At 41.3% G+C, this 27994-nt stretch overlaps 1 protein-coding gene across 1 annotated transcript; it reads right to left on the bottom strand.

The window, feature by feature from the left end:
* Nucleotides 1-1091: 1091 nt before the first annotated feature.
* On the bottom strand, nucleotides 1092-26942 carry LOC119737237 (arylsulfatase G-like). Its single transcript, XM_038211435.1, has 11 exons — nucleotides 26836-26942; nucleotides 24804-24890; nucleotides 11786-11930; nucleotides 10821-11056; nucleotides 9760-9876; nucleotides 8947-9067; nucleotides 6917-7119; nucleotides 6068-6148; nucleotides 4828-5060; nucleotides 4004-4094; nucleotides 1092-2124 (listed from the first exon to the last, which is right to left on the bottom strand). Exons 2-11 carry the CDS (start codon nucleotides 24880-24882, stop codon nucleotides 1850-1852), a joined length of 1581 nt encoding a protein of 526 aa, XP_038067363.1. The 5' UTR covers nucleotides 24883-24890; nucleotides 26836-26942; the 3' UTR covers nucleotides 1092-1849.
* Nucleotides 26943-27994: the final 1052 nt, after the last annotated feature.

Genomic DNA, 27994 nt, shown 5'->3' with positions numbered 1-27994 from the left:
GCAAGGGCACTACTATCTAAGGGCAAGTCTACAAGGTGGTGCATTAGGGGTTCTAGGCAGTAGTGGTGAGCCACACTTAAGTTGTAGGGAATTGCTAAATTTGTTAGGTCGTAGGTTCAGGCCAGGGGATCAGGCTGAAAACTACCTACTGAAATTACAAAACCGTAGCCAGCAGCCGAAGGACATGAAGGAAACCTTGCAGGAATTAAAACAAGCGATCAGAAATTTGGCTTATTATGCAGATCCAGATATACCCAGGGAAAGCCGAGACCGGCTCGCCAGAAACCACTTTGCGGACGCTATTGAGATCCGTGCGGGGTATGTTCAGTATGGTGGCGAGGGGAGGCATCTGGATGTTAACCCCCCCCCCCCCACACTCCAAAAAAATTCAATCCCATCACATTGGAAGAAATAAAGAAGAAAGGGAACACCCCAGGGCCATACCTTTAAATCTCAAATCTATGCAACTTAAAAAATACTAAATAAGAACCAATTAGAAAATGTAAGCAAATATCTCAGACCATTTTCTTTGAATGAAATCACCTACTCTTAGGAGCAAACAATATAAATGCATGCATGTATTTTGTACACACTAACCAGTGGTTTGTGTGTATGAAACCACCAAAAAACTTAATTGCACAAAGCCCAAATGATCGCATTGTACCTATACTGCACCTCAGTTAGCAAATTTAGACAGCTGTTCATAATCTCTTTTAAACTTTACGTATAAATATCTTCTATGCACACATGTGGGGCAAGCATAATGTGACCGTCTTAAAATGTTACCAGCCTATCGGACACGCACATATCAGGCATGCAACTAGGAATTTGGCAAAAACGAGGAAACTCCAAAGCACACAAGAGTTTATACAGTGTTTTTCAATTTGTAATGGCATTCCTGAAAAGTAAAAAACGAGGAAATCAGTTGGATACGAGGAAAAGTTGCATGCCTGACATATTTATCAATTAAAATTTACAGCACAGAAATTCAATTTTTTTTTTTAAAACGCCTGCCCTACCGGAGCCTCAAAGACACCCCAATGAAAGCAAATAAGCATCACCCAACTCGCTTCACTGGGCGCGGTTTTGCCGACTGTTTGCACTCTTTGAGGAGGTACTGACACGTTTTGTTAAATGGTGAAAAATAAACCTCAGACCAAGGGATCAAAACATTTATCTGAATGTTTAACAGCAGAGATGGTGCAAAACATTTCATAGCAAAATCTTGCTGTTTAAATACAAATGACTACAATTATTAGACTGTTTTGTAATCCCTAAAGCAAAGAGTTAGTTCTATTGGGAACTATGCTTAACCCTAACCACCCCAACTCCATCAAAATCCATCCCCCCATTTTGGTGGATTTTGGGGGACATGGTCCAGGAGGCCTTGCGAGACTAAATATTAAAGGGAGAATGATGGACTTGGGCCTGATGGCCTGAAGCAGTGCTAGGGGTATCCAATTGATTTTGCCAAGCTTCCTGTACTGCTATTGTGGTAAAAGCCATGTGTAGCAAGTCCGTGAATGTCAACCAGTGCATCAGTGGTGGATTCCATTATGTCATGTACAGTTTTGTATTGGAAGCACAGTGATTGATGGATTTTGATGGACTTGGTCCAGTTCCAAGTAAAATACGCTAGGGAGTTAGGGTTAATCACGGTTAGAGTGCTCTTCATCCAAAGCACACTAGTCAACAATGGTTGGACTAGTCTAGTACACCATCCGGGACCAGCCTACTGAGGTTAGTGACATCATTGGTTACCAATCCCTCAGCACAATATATATAGCAGGGAGCCAGGACATTCAGCCATCTTTAGACCAGAGATACCTGCACATTTATCAAAACTTGCTCAAAGCTCGTGGCAGCGACATTTATGATTCTGCTGATTACAGCAAGGAATGTACTTATCGTTTTGACTGTAGTCCGCTTCTGTTGTGTTATCCCTTGCGAGGTCGGCTCGGAATGCCTCCAGGCTCCTCTCTATGGCGGTGAGGGCGCTGTTGTACTCTTCACTGTGCGGGTCCAAGGGGGAGCCCTCTTGTGGGTCAGTCTGCAGGTTGAAGACGAGGGGAGGGTCGTGTCTCTGGATGGGGCCGGTCAGACCACCGCACTGCTCTTCTCCGCCTAAACCAGAACAGACAAGAGCACCATGTGAAGTGGATGTATTGAATGTTAAAGCTATTTGAGTCCATCATTTGCAGCTATTCGAAAAGTAACTGGCGTAATTATTGTTGAAAAACGTACTTGGTTGACAGATAGTAAGGGACTAAACCCCCTGTGAAATTATTCTTTCTGGCAAGCTGTCATTTTGAAGCAATCAACGAAAGAATGCCTTTCCAGCAATGCTTCTTAAGACGCACTGTAGGAAATTTAAATTAGTCATTCGTTTTGTTACTCGAAGCGCACGCCAAGCATTTGCATGACGCACACGCAGTTGCTATAATTCGTCGATTCAGTGCGCGACATCGCAGAGCTGCAATTGGCTCAGTGAGAACGTGTCTCAGATGCTGAATTCAGGCCCAATTAAAACATGATTCAGCAACTTTTGATTTGAATTGGAGATCCTAGAATGCTGTTTTTCTCGGAATATACAGTTGAAGCTGAGCTGAAACTTCATCAGGTTAGTTGTTCAGTACCGTTCTTTAGATTTTGAGCACTTTTGTAACTTTAAACGAACAAAATGCACAAATTACAAATGATGGACTATATCTCTAACTCTGCCAGACACAACACAGTGCATCAGGTGTTAACGTCTGTGGGACCTTGCAGCATTGAGCCATGAACACCAGTGCATAAAGGCCAATTCTGAGACAATGACACAGTCTCATTGAGAGCTGTGTCCTGCCACAGTTGGTGACCACAGACTCTGAGGCCAGTTTGGCCTTGAGATTTTTTCCTGGACAGACCTTGCTACACTGAGCAGGCTCATCATTTTTGCAAATGTTGTGTGTTGCTGCATTCAGCAGAATTGCTAGCCAGAAGAGCCTGGTAGGGTTAGGTTTAAGTTACACCCATGACCCACTGACATTTTTGTAACGGATCTTCCAGATCATGCAAAATCCACCACTCTGTAGAAAATTTAAGGCACGATCTTGATACTTTCTACTAATCCAGTAGATTCACAGAATAATAATTTGGATGTACTTTCCAAAATCCCCCCAAATCCTCCAAATCATCTCAGTGAATTTTGATGCGTTAGGATCAATGTTCATAACCTAAAACCAATCCTGGATCTGAACTATAGTACCTACTAATAAACAAAATATAGATCAGAGCTGTGCATAAATTTCACTATGGTATTTAGTATACATCCATGTAAAAAGTGAACTACAACAGCAACAATCTGTTGTCTTTCTTTGGCGAATGTTGCCATTGAGTGAGTTTTTAAGTAACCCAACATTTTTAGTCAAACAAAGTTTTAAATCTTAACACTTTCAAATCCCTTTTCACGCCGCTTAAATACACCAGATCTAAGCTACTTTGTAAGTTTTATATTTGTATGTGTTTAATTATGGATTTCTACCTGGTTGTTATTCATAAGATGGAAATTGCATCGACGTGATCTCAATTCAATATAAGGTGGTTTTGTTTTGCCCTTCACCGACGTATACATACACTCAGTGTGTAACCCTCAGAGTGTAAGTTAGAAAAAAAAACACTTGGGTGGGACTTGAACCCACGAACTCCTGCACTAGAAAACAGAAGGTCGTGGGTTCGAATCCTACCAGAAGGATGTTTTCTTATTTGCACTCGAGAGGTAACACACCGAGTATACATTAATTCTACGTCAGTGAAGGGCAAAAAAACTCACACAAACAGGCATGCAACTGGAACTTAGGAAAAAAAGAGGAAACTCCAAACCACACAAGACTTTGTACAGTGTTTTTCAATTTGTAATGGTATTCATGAGAAGTAAAAAACGAGGAAATCAGCGGATCCAAGGAAAAGTTGCATGCCTGCACAAAACAACCTAATACCTAGTTGTTATTTTCGGTACGCATACCTGTCTGATATACAGCCTTGTATGCACCATGACGCACGGCATCAATAGCTCCAGCCACACGCGCTTTAACGTTGGTTGGATGGAAAAGGGTCTACAGGCAAAAACAGACAAAACAATGGAAAAGGTACATACACTAATTTTGAATATAAAGTTTAACATCAATTTTAAAAGTATAAATCCATTTTTTTTGTGGTCGGACTTACATGTAAGAGACTTTAGTACATGGAAGTTGAAGTTTGTTGGGTTTTCTTTTGGCTTCATCCTTTGTGCATGTGCTCTTGCAACCATTGAAAGGAAACCAATTTCGTCAAGTTGCTTTCAATTCATCGAAATGAACCATTTTAACCCAATTAATCAAATAAAATGCAAGACACAAACATGACAGTAACCCAGCTCCAATTCGAAATAAATAAATAAATTTAAAGGGCTTAACATGTTGACTCCCAGCAGAAGCTGAATTGCGAAGGACGCAGCTACAGCGTGGTCGAGCCAGAGGCATGTCAAGGTGCCTGAGGCAGCTGCCATATGACCCATGTCTTAGTACAGAGCACAGCCAGATCGAAAGTGTTGCTTTTTGCAGGAGGGAGAAAACCCAGAGATAAACCCTCGTGGCACATGAGAGAATCAACTAGCAACTCTACTCACTCGTGACCCGAGCCGGGAATCGAACCCCGGCCAGCGGTGAGAGGCCAGCGATTTACACACTGCGCCATTCATGCCACCCAAATACTGTAAAATGTGAACAATTTACTGAGTAACTTCATTAGCAACAAAGAGCAAAAAGGGGAAACTAGATAGTTGCAATGTACTTTGACAGAGCTTACCCTGTTGTGCAAGTCTTTTCCAAACAGCACCTCTTTGACATCCATGCCATCGTAGCTACGATCCTTGGGCATCAGGATCCCAGCAATAGAGGCGATGGTTGGAAAGATGTCCAAGGCACTCAATAAAGAATCTGAGACGCGACCGGCTGGTACGCGACCTGGCCAATAGGCAAAGGCTGGCTCGCGATGGCCCCCTTCCCATACAGTCTGCTTCCCTGTGCTTCCTCCACCACCTATGGATAAAAACAAGGAACGGAGTAAGGAATCCGAGAAGAGACAGATTGGTAAGCAACCTGACCACCAGGTAAAGGCTGGCCTGCGATGACCTCCTTCCCATACAGTCATCTTCCATGTGCTCCTCCACCAAATGTGAAGAAAATGAGACTTAGCACACCTAGTAAAACTGTCCAAAACCAGTTCGCCACCAAGTTTCCCAGTGCATTGTGGGAGACGGTCAACATATTCGCAGTGCGGGACATTTGAAATTGTTCGTTTCTCTGGTCAGTAGTTTTGTAAGCCTATGATTCTAATACCTGTTTGCCCTTTTCTTTTCTTATTATCAATATGGTGTTTTCGTAAGGTGGCAAAACGCTATGCTCCAACCTGTAACGATCAAGCTCTCTACTGACCCTCATTCAAATGTGTCATGTTTTGTTGACCGTAAACTTTGAACATCTCCATGGCGAACTCTTGGTGGCGCACAGCATTGTGAATTGCCCCAATTGGCTCTAAGGTCGAGAGTCTACATTTTTTGAAAGGGTCTCTGAACTAGTAATTCATCTCAGTCTAATTTTTGGACCAAGGTGAGTTTTGTCACCAATTCCACAGAAAGTGGACATGGCTGAAAAGTGGAAAATGTATGAAATCTTCTGAACTACCAGCATCACAAACTCAAAAGGGGTATCAAATTTAATAAAGAGACTAGAAGACCTTCCAATTGAGTTGTATGCCACTCTCCAAGGTGTTTGACAGACACATCAAATTAAAGCTTATTTTATAATCTTTTATTTTCTGTTCAATTTTTGGGGGTTAACCAAGTACTTTTAGGAGAAAAATTGGATATTGACCGTGACAAGTACCGCACAGCATGCAAGTTACAGATAAAACAATGTTCATGTATATGTACTGTACGATCGATCGAGCATGCTAGACATCCAAAATGGCGGATCATGCAACAGTCACATGATATCGTCAAGAGGATGCAAAACCTCTATGCATATTAACTACGCATACTAATTACCTTTCTGTTTCTGCCATAATCCATGGAATGGTCCGTTGTCTCCAGCGTACTCGCATTTTTGTTCCCACGGACCATTGTCACCTGCGAGTAAATGTATATCGCGAGATAAACATGACAAATTAAAAACCAGCTCTGCACAGATCATTTAAAAAAAAAACACTTTCATTTCCAGTCATTCAAAAACATTGAAAAGGATGGCAGGCTTCAGTATCACAAGAATCATTCAAATCATTCACATACTTTTCAAGTTACGGAATTTTAAACACAACCACCATTTAAGTCCACAGATCACAAAAAGGTAAGTGTTCTTTCAGCAAAACGAAAACAAACCACATAGGGATATGTGTGAATTGTTTTGTTTTGCTGAAAGAACGCACACCTTTTTTGAGATCCGTGGAGAGAACTTTAAAATGGTGTTTGTGTTTAAAATTCCGTAACTTGAAAAGTACATGAGTGATTTGAATGATTCTTGTACTGAAACAAAAGCTTGTGAATTGGGCCTTCATATCCTAGATTTTGAAAGTGCTACATGTAGAACTGACATTTGGGTTTCGTTTGTTTTTTTTACTCGCCCTGCAAAGATGAATGAAATCGGTTTGGGGAATTTTTTGATACTTGAGAAATCTGAGAAATTCCCTGCGTAGTTCACATGCGCGCTTATTAGCTTGAAGATAGCATGGGTGAGGTATGCTCAGAATTCCTCAGGTCTGATGTGCCCAACTTCCCAAGGCTAGACTTGATTGATCGTTTTAATCGCGCCTTTACCACAGGGGTTTAACCACACTTGCCAAGGACTGACCAGTAGCATAAGGGTAAAACCAATTCATGTCTTGAACGAAGACTACCAACCTGTAAACCACAGCAGTGTATTGGACTCGATGCCAGCAATGCGTATCTCTGTCGCGATGCCCTGAATTATGTAATCCAGCTCTCGTAAGGTGTTCCCGAAAGGACCCCTCGCAGAACTGTTGGCAAACTTGGGGTCATACTGCAGAGGTACGTGCGTATGGGCAAAGGCGACATACAGCAAGAATGGTGCTACGGCTTGTACACTGTGCATGGGAGAGATGATTGGATTAACCCCAACGTACCTGAATCCATCAAAATCCACACCCCTTATTCAGGGGATTTCGGCGGATTCAGGATACCTCCATATTGCACAAACTGGGGGATTTTGATGGATTCAGGATTGTAAGCCTAGCAGAACTGCAGGATTTTGATGGATTCGGGATACCTCCATATTGAGCTGTTGGGGGACTTCGATGGATTCAGGATCTCAATAGATTTACTCCCGCCTAACTGGTGGATTCTGATAGACTCACTGGCCACCATTATTTTTTTTGCATGTTAAAATTGATGGATTTTGGCGGACTCAGGATACTTTGTAGTCATAGAGCCGAAGGGGTTAGGGTTAAAGCAGAAAGTCAATGCACATGAGACATGAAACGAGGCCCCCTTCAATGGGAACTCATTGTGCATGCTGTTGTACAAAGCAACTGCCCCGTGACATATTGTCTGAACAACAGCTAGCACAATGCTTTCGACTCTAGCAAGGGGCCTTCATGATAGAACTGACTGTGTGCCCGGATTGGTATATATAGCATGTACTAATAAATGAGACTTGAAAACACCAAACAGGTACAAGAACACCTCGATTTGACAGCAGATAAGACGTACTGCCAAAACGCAATAGACCAAGTCTTTTAAAGGGAATGTACATCATTGGCTTTTGTTGTAGATTTCAGAAATGAACTATTTGAGGGGTTAATATAATAGATCAAATATTGTAACACTAACATATTTGAAGTTTTGTGTTCGAAAATGCCGGAAAAACCAAGAAAAACTCAAATGTTCAGGCAGTCTGGTTCCCTGACTCCACTAAAGATGAAATAGATCAATATTTATAGATGCCGAAAATTGTAAGGTATAGGGGACATGTCTAGCCTGCCTGCACCCGTTCATGGACATGTTACCAATAGCAAACTAAATTTGGACTGAAAACATGGTAAATTTGGATCAGAAGTTGAAAAATAGTTAGGTTTTTCCAACGGTGGTCGGCCGACCATCGTTGGAAATGTATACAAAAATACTATTTTCTTGAAAATGACTTCACACCAGGTGCCATAAATTTACAGGATGCTTTAGACTCTCATTTACCAACATCCTACTAAAGTATTTCGTAAAAACTTGGTAGTTTTATTTTTCAAATGTTGTATATTCCTTTTAAACATCTGATAAATTATCCCGACCCTCCTTGATTCCTTCCAATACTTTTAACAGCCAAGCTTTTTAGAGGATTTTGCAGACGGCCCCCTGTTACTCAACATGTGGGTTAACGCCCCTTAAATTTTGAAGCACAAGGAATCCATTGATTTGTGCCACAATGGGTTTTAGAAGATTCAGAACATTTCCTAGCAAAAATTCCCAACCCTTAGAAATATTGATAACCAATAAACATCTTGATAACAACAAACGTTTCTAAAACAAGTTTGTTTTTAGTCTTATTCATAAATAAGAAACTTCATAAATACCTAAGACAGTTTACCCATTCCCATTGGTCGAGAGCCCATCACGTGGCTGGTCTTAAACGAATGATAAAGACATGGCTTGCTGGTCTTAAACACTTTTCCAGTGTTCGGCAAGGGTAATTATCAGCATCCAGACTCCAACCAGTCTTAAACATAGTGTTCAACACCTCCACAGCACACATTTATTCCCTTTACTTAAGATTTCACAATTTTATGAATAGTAAAGATGTTTTCAATTACTTGGCCTGAATCCCAGGGGGAAAAGGGTCATAAAACCTGTCAATTATTCTACTCCCTTAACTCCTTTATCCCCCTTCATCAACCAACAGTTTACATGTTTAAGCTCCTTACCTTTGTCTAATGAAGATCCTCGCATGCTCATAATAGCTCCCTCCGAGAGTTACGAGGTTGGCTGGCTGCTCCTTAATGCTACTGTTCCCGAAGAGTGGCACGGCAACTTTATTGTAACACACTAGAAAGTAATCAACAGAAATAAAAACACATTTATCTGAGTAGAGCTATCTATGAACCATGGCAGGAATGGTCTGTATGTAGTCAAGTCCATCACAAGTCTATCGCAAGTCCATCACAACTCAATCACAAATCCATCACAACTCAGTCACAAGTCGATCACAGTCCATCAAAAGTCCATAACAAGTCCATCACGAGTCCATCGCAAGTCCAACACAAGTCCACACAAGTCCATCACAAGTCCATCACAAGTCCATCACAAGTCCATCACAGGCTTATCAAAAATACATAGTATTGCATGTTCAACTTGCTCAGGAAAGTTAGAACAGGGAGCATACATAACATCTGGGAGTTACAGTGAATGTTTTACTTCCCTTAAACATTGGCACACTGACCAATGAGAGAGTTGCATTTGAATCATAAATATGCATGAGGTGTAACAATTGAATCTACTTAACAATGCCATTGTCACTGCGACAGTTTGAACAAGACAGACAACAATAGAACACTGACATACAATGAGAGAGTAGTATTTGACTCATAAATATTCATGAGATGTGTAACAATTGACTCTACTTACCATTGCCACTGTCACTGCTACAGTTTGAACATGACAGACAACAACACTGACCAATGAGAGAGTTGTATTTGCCTGGTAAATATTCATGAGATGAAATAATTGTATCTACTTACCATGGTGGTCGTCACTGCTACAGTTTGCACATGACGGGCATGGAGGTATATTGTATCCTGGATCATCCACACAACCAATATCGTTGCTCTCAATCAGGCCATAATAAGAATCAAATCCTGTTGCGAGAACATTTTAAGTTAAGAGAATTATTCCAAGTCTCAAACAGCAATTGGGAAATTATATCAACACAGGCCGCATCAGAACTATGGATAATTTTGTGCTAATGCTTTGAAACTGAGATAGTGCAAAGGAAATTTGTCAAAGTTCTAAAAATGCAACAGTGAATTTATTTGTGTGTCACACACACAGTTGTCTCAATGCTTTGTTACATGTGGTGGTATAAAAAGAATGAATATTTGTGAGTCCAATGCCAAGAATAATTGAGGTGATAGATTGAATGTTCACCTCACAGAATGATCTGTCATGCATGAAATTATTCTTTCCATAAGGCGAAGTAAAAAAAAAAAAACATGTTTCTCGTCTCCGCCCGCTTCCTATTTGGAGGCCGCCTGGATTTTTTTATTATTTTTTATTTTTGAAAAAGTAGTAAAAAAACAGCGAAAAAGTCCACAAATTCATCGGAAAAATAAATACCAATACACCAATACAACTCTAAATGACACTGTAAATATGTTCAGTTCTCTTGTCCAACTTGTCTTTCATTTTTAAAAGTGTCTGTGAACAGTGGAACACCAACGGTTGCAGGAAATGTTAAAATGGCGGCCATCTTGAAAAAAAAATTAAAATAAAAAGAGCCCCGCTTCCTCCCTTTTTAAAAAAAAACCCGGACGAGAAACATGTTTTGTTTTTTTATTCGGCCTAACACCAATGTCAAACATTCATTATTTGTTTTACACAACACCTGAATAAATCCTCATCATCTGATTGGTCAGAGTCGTCAAAATCAAAAGTGTGACCCTGCAATGGAACTTGGAACGGATCTTCTCATTTTTGTCATGGAGCAACCGTGCATGATCCACCAATTAGATGGAGATTTATTCATGCATTGTATAATTTTGAGATGCCAAGCATTTAGGCAGTTACCCTAAGTAATACATACCTCTTCTATTTGGATGGAACGGCCCACGATGCCCCAAATGCCATTTGCCAATCAACCCAGTCTGGTACCCCGCGGCCTTGAATGTCTCCGCGAATGTGGTCTCATTGAGAGGCAGACCCCCTGCGGAGGAGAGGGAGAAATTCTTGACCACACCGGTCCTCTTGCCCAGTCTGCCCGTCATGAGTGCGGCGCGGGACGGCGTACATACGGACGCACCGGCATGAAAGTCAGTGAACCTGCGAGGGAAATAGTTAACCAGTTAATGCTTAAGGACATGAAAATGCGTTCCGGCAATGCACATCTGCAGGGGCGGGTGACAAATCAAATTGCCAAGCCCCCCCCCCCCAGTCTTCCGCAGTGGACGGGTATACACATTGTTTGCCCCGTTGGTTTTGTACACTGTGTGTTGAACTTGACCTTGGCCCACTCTACACTGCCTGTTGTCTAGCAAAAATTGCTTCATGGAGGGGCCTCAGAGTGTTGTAAAATATGAATTTTCAGTGAGAAGTATTGTACAAATATTGTACAAATGACTCTCAAGGGTCAGTATTTATGGTTCGACCTGTTTTAAAAATTGGGCTGATATATTTTTTTTTTTGTCAAAAAGGATATTTTTTTTGGCCAGAAATAATCCAGCCCTCATCCAGCCCTCAAGTAGTTAAAGGCAAATATATCAGTTACAAGCGGGATGAGTGAAGATTTCCTTTAACCCTAATCCTGCAAGATCCAAAACAGTGCATCAGGTGTCAAAGTCTGTGGGACCTTGCTGCACTGAGCCATCAACACAAGCACATATACAATCTACTCTGAAAGTGAAACAATGAGAGCTAGTCCCTTGAAAGGTACTACAGTTGCAGTTGGTGACCACAAATACTGTGGCTGTTTGACTAACTTAGTTTGCTTAAAAGTTCTTTTTGTTTTCAATTCTCAGCATAGTTTTGATGCAGGATACAATGTATATTTACCTTGTGCCACGTGATGCCAGCATGTCCATGAATGGTGTATCTGACTGTGCAGAGGACTGCTGATTGGCACCAAGGTCTCCATACCCGATGTCATCAGCGAACAGAATCACAAAATTGGGTCTCCTGTCAACAGCTGCCTTGTCTTCTATGGTTAAAAAAAAGGTCAACATTAATAACTTTAAATATTTAATATAGGATTTTGCTTTTAATTTAAACAGTTTTTTTGTGAGTCAAAGTTTTCAATACAACTACAAGGATCACATACATAAACCATTTGTAAACCACGATGCAGTGGCATATACAGTAATAGAACAAGGGGTGGTATCGATGTTATACAAAAGTAGCACGGCCAGTTTTATTGGGGAGGGGGTAGGGTACTTGCACATCCATGCTAATTATGCACACTCACAGACAATACATGTAGGGCCTATATGGTGGTTTTCAGGGCGATGCATGCGCAAAATTTTAAACAGATATATTTTTAATTAGGTGAGGCAAGTTTTAATCACTTTTGATGGTCGATTGTATCGATTGCCATAAAAAACAAAATCAAATCTGTAGCAGTTGATTTTATATTGATTTTCAAAGATTAAATCTAGAAATGTTTGATTGCTTGTAATATGATACTTGATGACGTCATTGTGACGTCATTACCAGAAATTAGTTCAAGAGCTATTTTAACTGTGCTATATATAGCCCAATCTTGATTATATCTATCGCGGTTGATTTTTTAGCAATTTTTGAAGGTTTAAAGATCTTTTTATTGAAACTTCCGATCTGATGACGTAATCAATTTTTTTTTGCGCATAGGTCTTGTCTGCATTAAGGTCATCATGTACATGAATTTTGAAGCAAATACCGCAAACTTCGCCACAGACATCAAGTGAAAATGCGTTTTTCGCGTTTTTAACCTGCCGCTAGAGGGCGCTCCAACTCTTCATGGCGTCACCCATTATTTTTTTTGAAAGGTCAATCCAGGCAGACACCAACACCGTTGAAAGCAAGTTCATATCTTTTTCCACTTTCAAATTATTAGGCACTTCCGGTTTCGACCGGCACCCGGAAGGAAGGGTCGCGTGATTTTACGCGCACAGGATAAAAGGAAGAGCGTGTATTATCATGTCGATTCCCGCAAAATTCAAGTTCCGGTCTCTCACGGTTGATTTTATATTGAATTCCTAAGATTAATTTTATTATATTTTGAAGTGACGTCATGACGTAATTACAAAAAAATACATCTGCAATGGGTTGGGCATTCGTGTATTGACAACTGCAATGGGTTGGGCATTCGTGTATTGACAACTGAAGTTCATATATGTTTTCATTTTGACAAACAGTTCCTGAGAAGAATCTGTCTTGAATAAAAAAAAGAATATTGAATTCATACAATAACAATAGGTTTTGGACTATGAGGCTCCACTACGTGGAGCCTCATAGTTCTAGGAGTAACATACGACCATGTACACGTTACCCCTAGAACTATAGTACACAGAGACAAGGATTCTAATTCGACTTGCGACTACTCAGCCTACCGGTAGTGGTAACTAGCTAATTTATCTGCTTCCAGAGCAGGGATTATACTTTTTCATCAACTACCGGGTACAATTAATAATTTGTCACTACAACCATGACAAGTTCCGTTTCACAGAAAATGACCTACAATTGATGCACTATGTGGATATGTACATTTTTCTATACACTACATCATACTCACATTATCCTTATGCCCATCCAGAACATCAAACATGTAATCCACAAAATGGTTCCTCGTGAGGACTCCCTTATGGAACGCCAAAGAGGCATTTAATGTGATCATCGAATCGGTGATGGACTTTTGCAATCGGTGATGCATATTCACGATCGGTGATGGACTTTCGCGATCGGTGATGGACTTTTACTGGTGATGCATATTCACGATCGGTGATGGACTTTCGCGATCGGTGATGGACTTTTACTGGTGATGCATATTCACGATCGGTGATGGAATTTCGCAATCGGTGATGGACTTTTACTGGTGATGCATATTCACGATCGGTGATGGACTTTCGCGATCGGTGATGGACTTTCACTGGTGATGCATACTCACGATCGGTGATGGACTTACGCGATCGGTGATGGACTTTTACTGGTGATGCATATTCACGATCGGTGATGGACTTTCGCAATCGGTGATGGACTTTTACTGGTGATGCATACTCACGATCGGTGATGGACTTTCGCGATCGGTGATGGACTTTTACTGGTGAAGCATATTCACGATCGGTGATGAACTTTCGCGATCGGTGATGGACTTTTACTGGTGATGCATGTTAACGATTGGTGATGGAATTTCGCGACCGGTGATGGACTTTTGCAATCGGTGATGGACTTTATTTGCAATCGGTGATGGACTTTTGCGACCGATGATCAACAACCTGTCACCGATTGCAAAATCCATCATCGATCGCCAAAGTGCATCAGTTATTGAATGTGCATGCCGCTGTGGCTTAGGGTTCTCGTGTTGCCCCTGACGGTGATATTTGTTTACGGTGTTTTTGTGTTTGAAAGTGTCTTTCTCATATGTGAACTGCATTTTTTTAAAAATTAATGTGCGTAAAATGTTTGTTGTTGGTGTATGCCGCTGTGGCTTGGGCTTTGGTGCTGCCCATATTGCAACCGGTAAATGCCCAATCGATGGTATCCGGAATAAAAACACTCCTCTGTGGATGTGGCATAAACACAATGATTTGTTTTTATCCAATAAATGGTAAAAAGTTTTTTGCACCTGATGATTGATGGGTGGGCCATCGGAGACAGCATATGGCGGGGTTATTGGGGGGCCTGACCAGGCATCCAGGGGGCACAGGAATGCAATCACATCATCATCATCATCATCATAAATCCATCTAATAGCCAATCTTGGTATAGATATGTGGGGCCCTCTGGTCACTTAAGCACACTTAAGCGAGCACATGATGGACAGTACACAGAGGAACTTTCCTTGCAAATGTTTTTCCACCACCACCCCTTACATCCGCCAGTTATAGTGCTCCAAGGTTTCAAGAGACTATGATACAAATTACAAGGATTAAAATGTTCGCAATTTTTAGGATACAGACAGCCTGCTCCTCATATTTATGGGGCAAATGGAACCATTCAATCCCTTGTTTTTCTATTTTGTTAGGCTAATTTGATACTTGCCGTAGCGATCTCACTGTGTCACGAGGCTATGATGTTTTCCTGACTGAATGTACATCTGTGGGAAGCTATTTTTTGTTATTCAAGTTTAATTTGCATTTGTTGTCATTTATTGCCACATATATCTCATTTTCATATAGGCCTACATGTATTTCATTTATTGTCAAGCATATTGTGTATGCCGTGGCTTTGAGTTTTTTTGTGTTGCCCACTACTGGTCGGGCCTGGTGTTGCCCCTAAATTGTGTTAATACGGTTACATTGTATATGTTTTATAATATGTCCGTTCTCACTTGCGAACTCCATTTTTTGTAATGTCCGTGAAATGTTTGCAGTTAGTGTATGCCGCTGTGGATTTGGGCCTTTGGTGTTGCCCATATTAACATAACCATAACAATTAACAATTCAAACGGTATAGGCCATATCACAGGTATCCGGAATAAAACACTCCTCTGTGAATGTGGCATGAACAGAATGATTTGTTTTATAATAGGCCTATTCCCTTCGGGAGACACTTTAGCGTCACACACTTAGAGGCAAAATATTATCGTCGCAAATAGACTCGATTGCTCGTGGTCGAATTAGTAAAAATTACCCGGCGAATTAAGGTAAAATTGGAGTTACGGGTCATTAAAGTTGGGGGGAAAATGTGTGCACTAGTTTATGGGAATGTTCCCCAAATAGCCAATTATGGGTTATTATAAGTTATTATTTTTTATCATTATTATTAACATTATTATTATTTGGGTTGATTATCACCATCAAGCAGCTCAGAAGCTGAATTGCACAGTGATTTACAGTAAAAATTAAAATGAATTAAAAATAAACACATTTCACGAGAAATCGAAACACATACAAAATGCACAACAATCCATTATTCTCAAAAACATATACACTCGGATAATAGCAATTAAAATTGTATACATTTGAAAATCCTATGTTGAACTATTGATGAGTCTGGGCTATTTCGAAATCTCTTGGATGAACTGGGATACTCCTTGAGTGTTCTACTCGATCTAAGATATAGTGTGCCAACTTTTTGATTGAGGAAACCACTCATTAAATTTGCCTGATTTAAATGCACCTAGAGCAAAGTTTGTACACATAGTGGTTCTTCTATCATAAAGGTGATCCAGAGATAGAGTAATACGGCAAACTCTTTTGGATCGACTAAATTAGATTGGTCTGTTTGAGTGTAATGCTTGAGTGCCAAACCGGCGATGCGTTTGCTAGGACTGGTCTAACATAGGGTAACAAGTTCTTTGAGTAAAACCAGTTTCTTTCAGTTTCCTGAACATGAATAATTTTCTATTAGCTTTACCAATCATCTCAGCAATGTATTTCTCATGTCCTTAAATTTGAGTCCGAGTATTTTTTTACCAATACGTGATAAAAGGTTTTTGCATAATATGATGATTGATGTGTGGGTCATTGGAGACAGCATATATGGCGGGGTTATTGAGGGGTCTGAGCAGGCATCCAGGGGGCACAGGAATGCAATCACATCATCATCATCATAAATCCATCTAATAGCCAATCTTGGTATAGATATGTGGGGCCTTAAGCACACTTAAGCGAGCACATGATGGACAGTACACAGAGGAACTTTCCTTGCAAATGTTTTTCCACCACCACCCCTTACATCCGCCAGTTATAGTGCTCCAAGGTTACAAGAGACTATACAAATTACAAGGATTAAAATGTTCGCAATTTTTAGGATACAGACAGCCTGCTCCTCATATTTATGGGGCAAATGAAACCATTCAATCCCTTGTTTTTCTATTTTGTTAGGCTAATTTGATACTTGCCGTAGCGCTCTCAAGTGTCACGAGGCTATGATGTGGGAAGTTATTTTTTTGTAATTCAAGTATGATTTTCATTTGTTGTTATTATTGCCACATATCTCATGTTCATGTATTTCATTTATTGTCAAGCATATTGTGTATGTCGTGGCTTTGAGTCTCCGCTGTTGCCCACTACGGTTTGGTGTTGCCGTTATTAATATAACCATAACAATTGATAAGTCGACCGGTTTTCCCTATCATTGGTAATGTGGCTATAAAACACCGTGATTTGTGCGTCGCCAGAAATTTTTTGCAGAGGGGCAAAACATTTTTCTCCCCGAAATACCAGGATTTTTCCAGCATATTCACGATTTATCATTTTTTCGAGGGTGGGCATTTTTCAAATAATATTACTTCGCGCCCCTTTTTCTGTCTTCTTCCCCCATTTTTTTTTTTTTTTTTTTTTGGGGGGGGGGGGGCTTTTCCGGGGGGGGGGGGGAGCGCCCCCGTGCTCCCCCCCCCCCCCCCCTGTGACGCCCATGGGTGATGGTCTTTCATGATCGGTGATCAACCTTGCATGGACTTTTGCTATCGGTGCAGAGGTTTTTTTTTATATTATCAAAGTAAGTGGGTGAAAATATCCCAGCCAACCCCCCCCCCCCCAAAAAAAAACACTTTCTTCAACTTAAATATGCTGTGATTTCTGGGCGACGGAGGCTGCCGGCGTCATGGGCAGACTAAGCTTTTTTTAGGTTGTCGGTACATAGGTAACTGTTGCGGTTGTACTCCTATTGCAAAATTTTAGTGTGTTTTTATTTATACATTATTCAATATTTTCCTTTGATAACTCGATGTTTAAAAAGACTGTGCACACCGGTGAATAATTTATTATTCATTAGTTAAAGAATAATGTAACCAATTGGGTTAAATAGCGAATGTCTGTTCTGTTTGTGCACTATACAATTGACAAGGCCACAAGCTCGAAAAGATCTCGGAAGTTGCGGTTCGATTGTAGACCGTTGTAGCCTATACATCATGTACATGATGTAAAGGTATGTTCTTAAAATTGAAAAGGATTCCATTATTTTGCTGAACGTCAGTTGGTGCATGGAACGCGTTTGCATGTGGAACACCCAATTTGTGAGCCCCCATGTAAAAATGATTGACCTCGATCGTGCCCCAATTCCACGACTGCAAAAAAAAAAAAAAATGGTAGCTGGTAAGTGGAGACCTGAAGCACGTGTTGTTGCGAGGGCTAAAGGGACAAGGTGATTGATTGCCAAAGAAGACATGGCTGGCACAAACCATAGAGCTAGCTCTATTTCCCACAGTGGTCTTAGCAGATTGAGTACCATGCTGCATTACAAAAATGTACACATCGAATCATTGCTCTTTGGAAAAACAATGATAATATTTTCTTATCTTAAAAATGATTAATCTAAATTTAACTCTTATCAAACACACACACCATGGTTCGAAAATTACATCGGTTACGTGGAAGTAAAATTTATCAGATTTTCGCGAAAGGTATTAAAAAAACAGAAGAGCAAAATAAAGGCTCTGCGCATTTGCAATTAAATTTAACTTGCTCCAGAGCAAGGAACATAGATAAGTATAATACGTGCAAATGATTACGACGCAACACACAGATGCGACGGTCGCGAAAGTCCATCACCGTTTCGGTGATCACATTAAATGCCTCTTTGGCGTTCCTGTTTCGCCAAAAGCGGCATTTAATCGGTGATGGACTTTCGCGATCGGTGATGATCTTTCGCGATCGGTGATCAAAGCTGCGATGACCAGTCGTTGAGTAAAAGTCCATCACCGATTGCGAAAGTCCATCACCGATCGTGAATATGCATCACCAGTAAAAGTCCATCACCGATCGCGAAAGTCCATCACCGATCGTGAATATGCATCACCAGTAAAAGTCCATCACCGATCGCGAAAGTCCATCACCGATCGTGAATATGCATCACCAGTAAAAGTCCATCACCGATCGCGAAAGTCCATCACCGATCGTGAATATGCATCACCAGTAAAAGTCCATCACCGATCGCGAAAGTTCATCACCGATCGTGAATATGCATCACCGATTGCAAAAGTCCATCACCGATTCGATGATCACATTAAATGCCTCTTTGGCGTTCCATACTCCCTGACTACTGTACTTCACTTGTTCACCGGTGCAAATCCCAATACGAACAAGAGCTGTATTTCTGTCACTACTCTCCCTCAACCACTCTGCCATGTCCGCACTTCAACCTATACTGCTACAACATGTTCACAGTTCTGGACCCGACTACTCCGCAATCCGCAAGCAACTCCAAATCAACTCTCCTCAAACTGCAACTGTAGGACTCAACTCCTAACAGCTCTGCAAAAGTCTCTCCTCCTCATCAATGTCACACCCAGACCACTCAGCCCAGACCTTTTATGCCTCATTTTAACTCCAATTATTTTTCAATAAACTAAATTGATCAAGCTAATCTGGACTTCATCCAAACTCCTGTTTCGAAAGTTTCTGACAAACAGAATTCAGACCGAATACAATGGTCTCCCTATATCCCTGATAACGAAATCCCAATTTATTTCTCAAGTACTCCCTAATTCCCCTCTCTGGTTCTGGTTAATTTTATAAACTGTCTTACCCTGTCCACAACATCATTTATACACTTCAAAACACCCTGTAAGTGTAAGCCCCACTGACAGATAATTCTTAACTTACTCCATCAGACCATAGAGATAAGACTTGGAGCCTAGGCATCCCCTGAGGCCACGAAGCTCCTTTGTTTTGAAGAATTTCCCCAAAACACCAGTCCACTCCTTAAACCATTACCAGGCACTCAGCCTGTCCGGCTCCATCAGGGTTCCAATAACATCAATAACATGTCAAAAGTTCAACAGACCCAATTGCCCTGCAATACATTAATAGCCCCCCCCCCCAAATGATGTACAAAGAGTTGCTACTAATGAACTGTAAGTGTAAGTTCGCTTTTAAAAGGGAAATACAAATAAAAAAAACACAGCATGTTTTTCAGATTTCCTCATTGCCAAGTAGTCCGAGTAACTTGGACCCAACTTACCGCCTTTTTAACATTCGGACATGGTCTGGCGATACTGGGGTCCAAGCTAGAAGTTATATGCCGAGTAACACAATTCTGTCATTGACCCAAAAACCCAACATTGCCCAACAAAAACATCAGATTCCACCCTCAAAACAGCCTCCAAATTACTAAATACGCCACCTGAGGTACAAGTAGACATCGTTAATTAAGATGGTTGTACTGAAGTTTACTTACGATCCCGATGAAAAGTGAAATTTCCCGTTCAATTCCGAGAGCTCCCCTCGCGATCGTGAACACGTTAAATTTCCGACTCGTGTTAATGTTTGAACAACGCAATTTGGTCTTCATGCCCAGTGTACATTCGATGGTTCCCATATCCCGATCAGTGCGATTCCGTTACCGAGCGCGCGTGATGCATCGATTATGATAATGAGTAGACTTGATCACGTTTGTAAACACAAGTGCATTTCGAAAGGTAAAAGGGAATCGGGAACCAGCTTTAACTGGTATCCGTCCATAAAAGCTGCCCTAGTTCCCGACTCGTTCGAAATGGCTCATTAAGAAAAAAATCCTGGTTCAAATGATAGACTTCTCACAAATTTAATTTAGTCTCAAAAAAAAAATCTTCCAACAAACAAACAAAACAATTTCTATCCTTTAGCGCAAAAAAAAACCCTAGTTTTCCAGAAAAACTTCAAGGCAAAAAAATCTCAATCAGGATCAACAACGAAATAAAACACTCAAAAGAATTTGCCACGAATAAAAAATAAACAGTTGGATAGAATTTTGGGATGATTAAAAAAAATTAAGTTAAAAGAATAAAAACCAGTCACAATAAACACTAGTTCTAAGATACAAAGGAAGTGGGAGACACTTATCCCCAAAGTGAAGGATTAGCACATCATAAAACTACCCTACTGGCTACAAACTCTAGACACAGGCCAGTGAACCTTAAGCCGTGTCTGCACTGGACTTTTTTTTGGGAAGGTTTTACCGAGACGATGGTAAAATGAGAAATGGTCAAATGTGACCACTGTCCGCACTTGGACTTTCGACACGGGAAAATTTACCCAGACCGCGTGGGAGAAGTAACCGAGCTGTCACAGTGTCAGTATAATGACTCACCGTACACAGAAAACAAATTGCCAATCACATTTTCAGCCGCCGATACGCACAGTAATATTACACACGCCATTTGCATGCACAACATAATCGTTTACACAATATTATTTCATCTTGACACGCTAAATCTTGACGAAAAGGCCTATAATTCTGACACATTTGTGATGCACGTCGTCGAAGCCATGCCGCTGTACGATGTTCCGTGCGGCAGCAGTGCCATCAGTATTCGTTGGTTCCCATCGCATGCTTAGAGAATCGAAGCTATGATGTGGGCCAGGAACTACGGCTACGTACGGTACCGGACCATGATGTTCTGTGCATGACTACAGTAGCGTATCAGGACGAATTTGGATCGTAGAAAATAACATACATCGGTGGAGAAAGAGAGTTTCCGCAAATTAATTCTCAGAACGTGATCTCTCTTCTCTGTGTATGTATTTGTCCGTTGAAATATATATTTTAACAAGATTTTACCGCTCGGACTTGATGATACACCGCAGCGTGTTTCTACAAAATGTTCGGCCACTGCACGTGCAGGTTCGTGCGGTCTCTGTATGCATAACAGGGCGCTCGGGCCGGATGTACGCTTTCCTGAGCCGCTTTTACCGACTCGCACTGTCCGCACTGGACTTATCGTATCGGGAAAAGTGACCTGGTCAGTTTTCCTGGGCGCGTGGGAAGTTTTCCTGGGCAGCAGTTGGCCAGTAAAAGTAACCGCTGGACCCAGGAAAAGTAACCGAGAGGAAAACGTCCTAAGCCGTGTCCGCACTGGACTTTTTTTTTGGAAGGTTTTACCGAGACGATGGTAAAGTGAGAAATGGTCAAATGTGACCACTGTCCGCACTTGGACTTTCGACACGGGAAAATTTACCCAGACCGCGTGGGAGAAGTAACCGAGCTGTCACAGTGTCAGTATAATATCTCACCGTACACAGAAAACAAATTGCCGTTCACATTTTCAGCCGCCAATACGCACAGTAATATTACACACGCCATTTGCATGCACAACATAATCGTTTACACGATATTAGTTCATCTTGACACGCTAAATCTTGACGAAAAGGCGTATAATTCTGACGCATTTGTGATGCACGTCGTCGAAGCCATGCCGCTGTACGATGTTCCGTGCGGCAGCAGTGCCATCAGTATTCGTTGGTTCCCATCGCATGCTTACAGAATCGAAGCTATGATGTGGGCCAGGAACCAGTGACTACGGCCTACGTACGGTACCGGACCATGATGTTGCGTGCATGACTAAACTAGCGTATCAGGACGAATTTGGATCGTAGAAAATAACATACATCGGTGGAGAAAGAGAATTTCCGCAAATTAATTCTCAGAACGTGATCTCTCTTCTCTGTGTATGTAATTGTCCGTTTAAATATATATTTCAACGAGATTTTACCGCTCGGACTTGATGATACACCGCAGCGTGTTTCTACAAAATGTTCGGCCACTGCACGTGCAAGTTCGTGCGGTCTCTGTATGCATAACGGGGCGCTCGGGCCGGATGTACGCTTTCCTGAGCCGCTTTTACCGACTCGCACTGTCCGCACTGGACTTATCGTCTCGGGAAAAGTGACCTGGTCAGTTTTCCTGGGCGCGTGGGAAGTTTTCCTGGGCAGCAGTTGGCCAGTAAAAGTAACCGCTGGACTCAGGAGAAGTAACCGAGAGGAAAACGTCCTAGGCTGTCCGCACTGGACTTAAAATGGGAAAAGTACCCATAGTCTCGGTTAGTTTGACCAAAAAAAGTCCAGTGCGGACAGGGCTCTAGGCTGTCCGCACTGGACTTAAAATGGGAAAAGTACCCATACTCTCGGTTAGTTTGACCAAAAAAAGTCCAGTGCGGACAGGGCTTTAAGAACAAAGAAAATGCTATGTAAACATGGTAAAAGTAAAACACATGGTCCAGAATTATACATGTAATAAAGTATCATACATGTATGCTACGGCCTACGTACGGTACCGGACGTACCATGATGTTCCGTGCATGACTACAGTAGCGTATCGGGACGAATTTGGATCGTAGAAAATAACATACATCGGTGGAGAAAGAGAATTTCCGCAAATTAATTCTCAGAACGTGATCTCTCTTCTCTGTGTATGTATTTTTGTCCGTTGAAATATATATTTTAACGAGATTTTACCGCTTGCAGCGTGTTTCTACAAAACGTTCGGCCACCGCACGTGCAGGTTCGTGCGGTCTCTGTATGCATAACAGGGCGCTCGGGCCGGATGTACGCTTTCCTGAGCCGCTTTTACCGACTCACACTGTCCGCACTGGACTTATCGTCTCGGGAAAAGTGACCTGGTCAGTTTTCCTGGGCGCGTGGGAAGTTTTCCTGGGCAGCATTTGGCCAGTAAAAGTAACCGCTGGACTGAGGAAAAGTAACCGAGAGGAAAACGTCCTAGGCTGTCCGCACTGGACTTAAAATGGGAAAAGTACCCATAGTCTCGGTTTGTTTGACCAAAAAAAGTCCAGTGCGGACAGTGTGAGTCAGTAAAAGCGGCTCAGTAAAGCGTACATCCGGCCCAAGCGCCCTGTTATGCATACAGAGACCGCACGAACCTGCTCGTGCAGTGGCCGAACATTTTTGTAGAAACACGCTGCGGTTTATCATCAAGTCCGAGCGGTAAAATCTCGTTAAAAAATATATTTCAACGGACAAATACATACACAGACAAGAGAGATCACTTTCTGAGAATTAATTTGCGGAAATTCTCTTTCTCCACCGATGTATGTTATTTTCTACGATCCAAATTCGTCCCGATACGCTACTTTAGTCATGCACGGAACATCATGGTCCGGTACCGTACGTAGGCCGTAGTCACTGGTTCCTGGCCCACATCATGGCTTCGATTCTGTAAGCATGCGATGGGAACCAGTGAATACTGATGGCACTGCTTCCGCACGAAACATCGTACAGCGGCATGGCTTCGACGACGTGCATCACAAATGCGTCAGAAATATAGGCCTTTTCGTCAAGATTTAGCATGTCAAGATGAAATAATATCGTGTAAACGATTATGTTGTGCATGCAAATGGCATGTGTATATTACTGTGCGTATCGGCGGCTGAAAATGTGATTGGCAATTTGTTTTCTGTGTACGGTGAGATATTATACTGACACTGTGACAGCTCGGTTACTTCTCCCACGCGGTCTGGGTAAATTTTCCCGTGTCGAAAGTCCAAGTGCGGACAGTGGTCACATTTGACCATTTCTCATTTTACCATCGTCTCGGTAAAACCTTCCCAAAAAAAAGTCCAGTGCGGACACGGCTTAAAGCTACAGTCCATCATTTGTAATTTGTGCATTTTGTTCGTTTGAAGCAACAAAAGAGTTCAAAATCTAATGAAGGATACTGAGCAACTAACCTGATGAAGTTTCAGCTAAGCTTAAGCTGTACATTCTGAGAAAAACAGCATTCTAAGATCTCAATTTCAAATCAAAAGTTACTGAATCATGTTTTGAATTGTTTTGAATTGCAGCTATACGCGACGTAGCGCACTGATCCGACGAATTATAACAACCGCGCGCGCGTGTGCGTCATTCCAATACTTGTGCGCGTTGCGCTGAATAACAAAACGAACTACTAATTTAAATTTTCCTACGGTGCTTCTTAAGAATCACCGTTGGAAATGCCTTCTTTCGTTAATTACTTCAAAATGACAGCTTCCCAGAAAGAATAATTTCACAGGGAGTTTAGTTCCCTTACTATCTTTCAACCAAGTTTGTTTTTCAACAATAATTACGCCAGTTACTTTTCGGATGGCTGCAAATGATGGACTATAGCTTTAAGGGGAGCTACTCCTATTTAATACACAATAAAAACACACAAGTAAAACTTGGCCCTGCCACATACATACCCTTTTTGCCACTAGATTGACCAGCCCAGCTTGAATACAGTCCAACGATGACGACAAAGTAAAGAATTCCAGGTCCCATCTTGTTATCTTTGGGCAAACAATAAAATGACAACCTTAAATTACCAATTATTCAACCATGACCTAATTTTTGTCTGTCCCTTTGTTTGATCAGCCAAAACAGTCAAACATTTCTTCCATTTCCCTCGCCATGCATTTGTTCACATGGCTAGTAAACACAGTCAAATCACATTCAGGTAAACACTGTGACTAGTCAAATTCCATTAAGAAAAACAGTGGAACATTTTAGACAAGTAAAAAGACAAATTTTCAAAATGAGGAGGATGAGGGCCTTTTTATTTTTTATTTTTTCCAAGATGGCTGCCAAGTATTTATATTCGAAATGGCCGCCAACTTGGTTCAAAATGACCGCCAGCTTTTAATTAGCTTTCTTAGGCCAAAACAAAAAATAAGTCGGTCTCTGGTCAGCGCGCGCGTCGATTTTTATCATGCGCGTCAATCTTTTTTTTTCCAAAATGTTCCGCGGTAGCTCCAACAGCGCCCTCTATTTCCGCACCTCCTCAATTTTTTTACCAAAGAGCACCAAGGAATGGGAAATTGCACCAAGGCAAATGATCGAAAGCACCAAGGCAATTATGGAGGACACCAATGTACATGAGGACACCAAAAAAGCAAAATAGTACCCCACCTTGTCTGTACAATCCAAGCTTGAAAAAAAAAAAAAAAAAGCCGCTGGCCGCGTCAATTCCGGAACTTTGGTCTGACCAGAGACCGAATATTTTTTTTGTGGCCTTATTATAGTAAGTAGAGTAAAAATATGTTTTATGTATTTTATTAAAGTGATATACAAGAAAAAGTTACTTTTTGAGTTGAAGAACGCGGTTTGAAAAAAAGATGCGGGCGGGGACGATCAACTGGTTTGTTTGTTTGTTTTACTTGGACTTACAAGAACTTTGAGTTTAAAAATAGCTGCTTAATCATTCCACTACTCAGTGGTACAATTTTGGGGGAATGTGAAGTTTAGGACCCTGTTCGTATTTTACGAGAACGAAAATCGACTTTGAACTTTTTGGACTCACCAAAGTACATACATGTAGGCCTACATGACAATTACACCAAATCTGCAGGATTACAGTTTTGAGGGAAATTATGGGGTAAAAACGACGGCGCCGATACAAATGCACACATTAAAAACAAATTGGCAACAATTTGCCAAAGCTGGTTTGGGGCCCCTCCCCCCCCCCCCCCTCCAAACCGTCCCTGGTTGGTTGATGAAACATTTCATTTAGAACTTAACCAGGATGACATGGGGATGGGGTGTTGATTCGGTGTGCACTACTGTTTACTGTAGTGCTACTGATAAATCTGCACCGATTTCATGAAACTCCTCGTAACTTACGATGCATCACAGCTGCGACGCGTCGTATCTCTGCAACACGTCGAAATGCAACGCATCGTAGGTGTATTTATAGCACAACTCGGTGACTGTTTTATGTATACTATTTAGTCAGCATACAGTACATAGTCGTCTGATATTCAACAAAGAATTGATAGGGCTGGGCGCATAATTTTGGAGAGACAAAATCTTTATATTAAGAATTAGAAAACTGAGGTGTCTTTTAAACTTTACAATCCCCCAAACTGGCAGTGACTTACTCCTAGAACTATGAGGCTCCACGTGGAGCCTCATACTAGGAGTAGCAATGACTGGCATAGGTCCTATTAAATGAAGCTACCGTTCAATGGAAGTGTAGTGAAAGTTTGGTATTTCAAAGTCAAACTCAAGGTGGTGTCCGGAAATTGGACACAAAATTGAGAAGCGTGTTAAAATCTTAGGCTTTTGCTTAAGTTGAGCTTGCCTTAGCCACACTAGTGGGGCTAAGCTTGCCTGGCAAAAAAATTACTTAAATCTCAGAAATTACAGCTTATAATTGCTCTTATCCTGTGAAATTTAGATTAAAAGTGTTGCTCAGACAAGAGGACAAAATATCTAAGAACTTAAGAAGGGACTCACCAATCAACTATGATTCAAGCCGAGAGCAAAACAAACCGTGACGCTGACCGTCAGTGACCGCTAGCCAACACGATTTAAATCACAAAATCAGCACGTGCCGCGCCACATCAAATTCGATAGGGACTAGGGTGACCGTATGGAAATGGCACAATTCTGCTAGGTGCACTTAAAAAATCTGCTAGATTTAACCAAAATCTGCTAATCAGCCAGAATTACACAAAACACCTGATAAACACCGATACAGACATACAGATGTCCTTAAAAAAATGATATCATACAATTTCCTTAAAAAAAATTAAGAAATTCTCCGCTGTTCAAGGGTTTGATGTTCAAGTGATTGAAGCTTGTTCAAAACAAATATGCTACATTTTTTTCTGCTAGGATCATCGATTTTACAGATTTTCTGCTGGAAATCTGCTAAAATATTCATTCTGCTAGATTTTCTTTCAGATTCCTTTTTATCCAAAAAATTCTGTCAGATCTAGCCGAAAATCGGCTAAAACGGTCACCCTGATGGAGACTTCGGACGCTGCTCATGGGGCTGGGAAGGGCGCCACCACAATCCTGGGGAAAAAAAGCAGATTTGCTCCAGTCTCTCAATCAACGCGATTACATAGGGGTACACACCGGTAAATCGATCCGCCAAGCTCATGAATAAAAGTTATACCTCAAAATATTCTATATTAGAGAGTTCTGAGCGCCGTAAAATTGGGGAATTGAAGAGATATGGTAGTGAACCTCTGGCCCGGACTTGGGGCTTCCAATTCTGAGCATTTTGGATGGTATTGGGCTCGAAAGTGGCGCTATTTTGCCATGTTGTGGAGGGATCGTTTTTCAAGATGGCTACTTTTCCGCTTTGGGGAAAATAGGGGTCGTCTTCTTTGCGTGAAAATATCTCGAAAAGTCAATGGTCAACCCACCATAAATTGAAAAGAAAATGAAAGATGACACATTGATCATCATTTTTCTGTGCAGCTTGAATACCTGTGAGAGTTTTGAGTATTTTTAAAAGAATTTTGAAGTACGGGCATTTAGCACTAGTGTCTATGGGAGTTTATTTGCAGGTATGCACCCATAGTGTGCATGCAAAGCCACGGAACATGTTTTGTTCTGGACTTACGTAGATCGTAGGAGGATGGGAGGGCATAAGGTGGGGAGG

Source organism: Patiria miniata, unplaced genomic scaffold (genome assembly GCF_015706575.1).
Source record: "Patiria miniata isolate m_02_andy unplaced genomic scaffold, ASM1570657v1 HiC_scaffold_3, whole genome shotgun sequence".
Lineage (NCBI taxonomy): Eukaryota > Metazoa > Echinodermata > Asteroidea > Valvatida > Asterinidae > Patiria > Patiria miniata.
The sequence above is the reverse complement of the archived record's forward strand: the minus strand, read 5'-3'. Positions and strand labels throughout refer to the sequence as shown.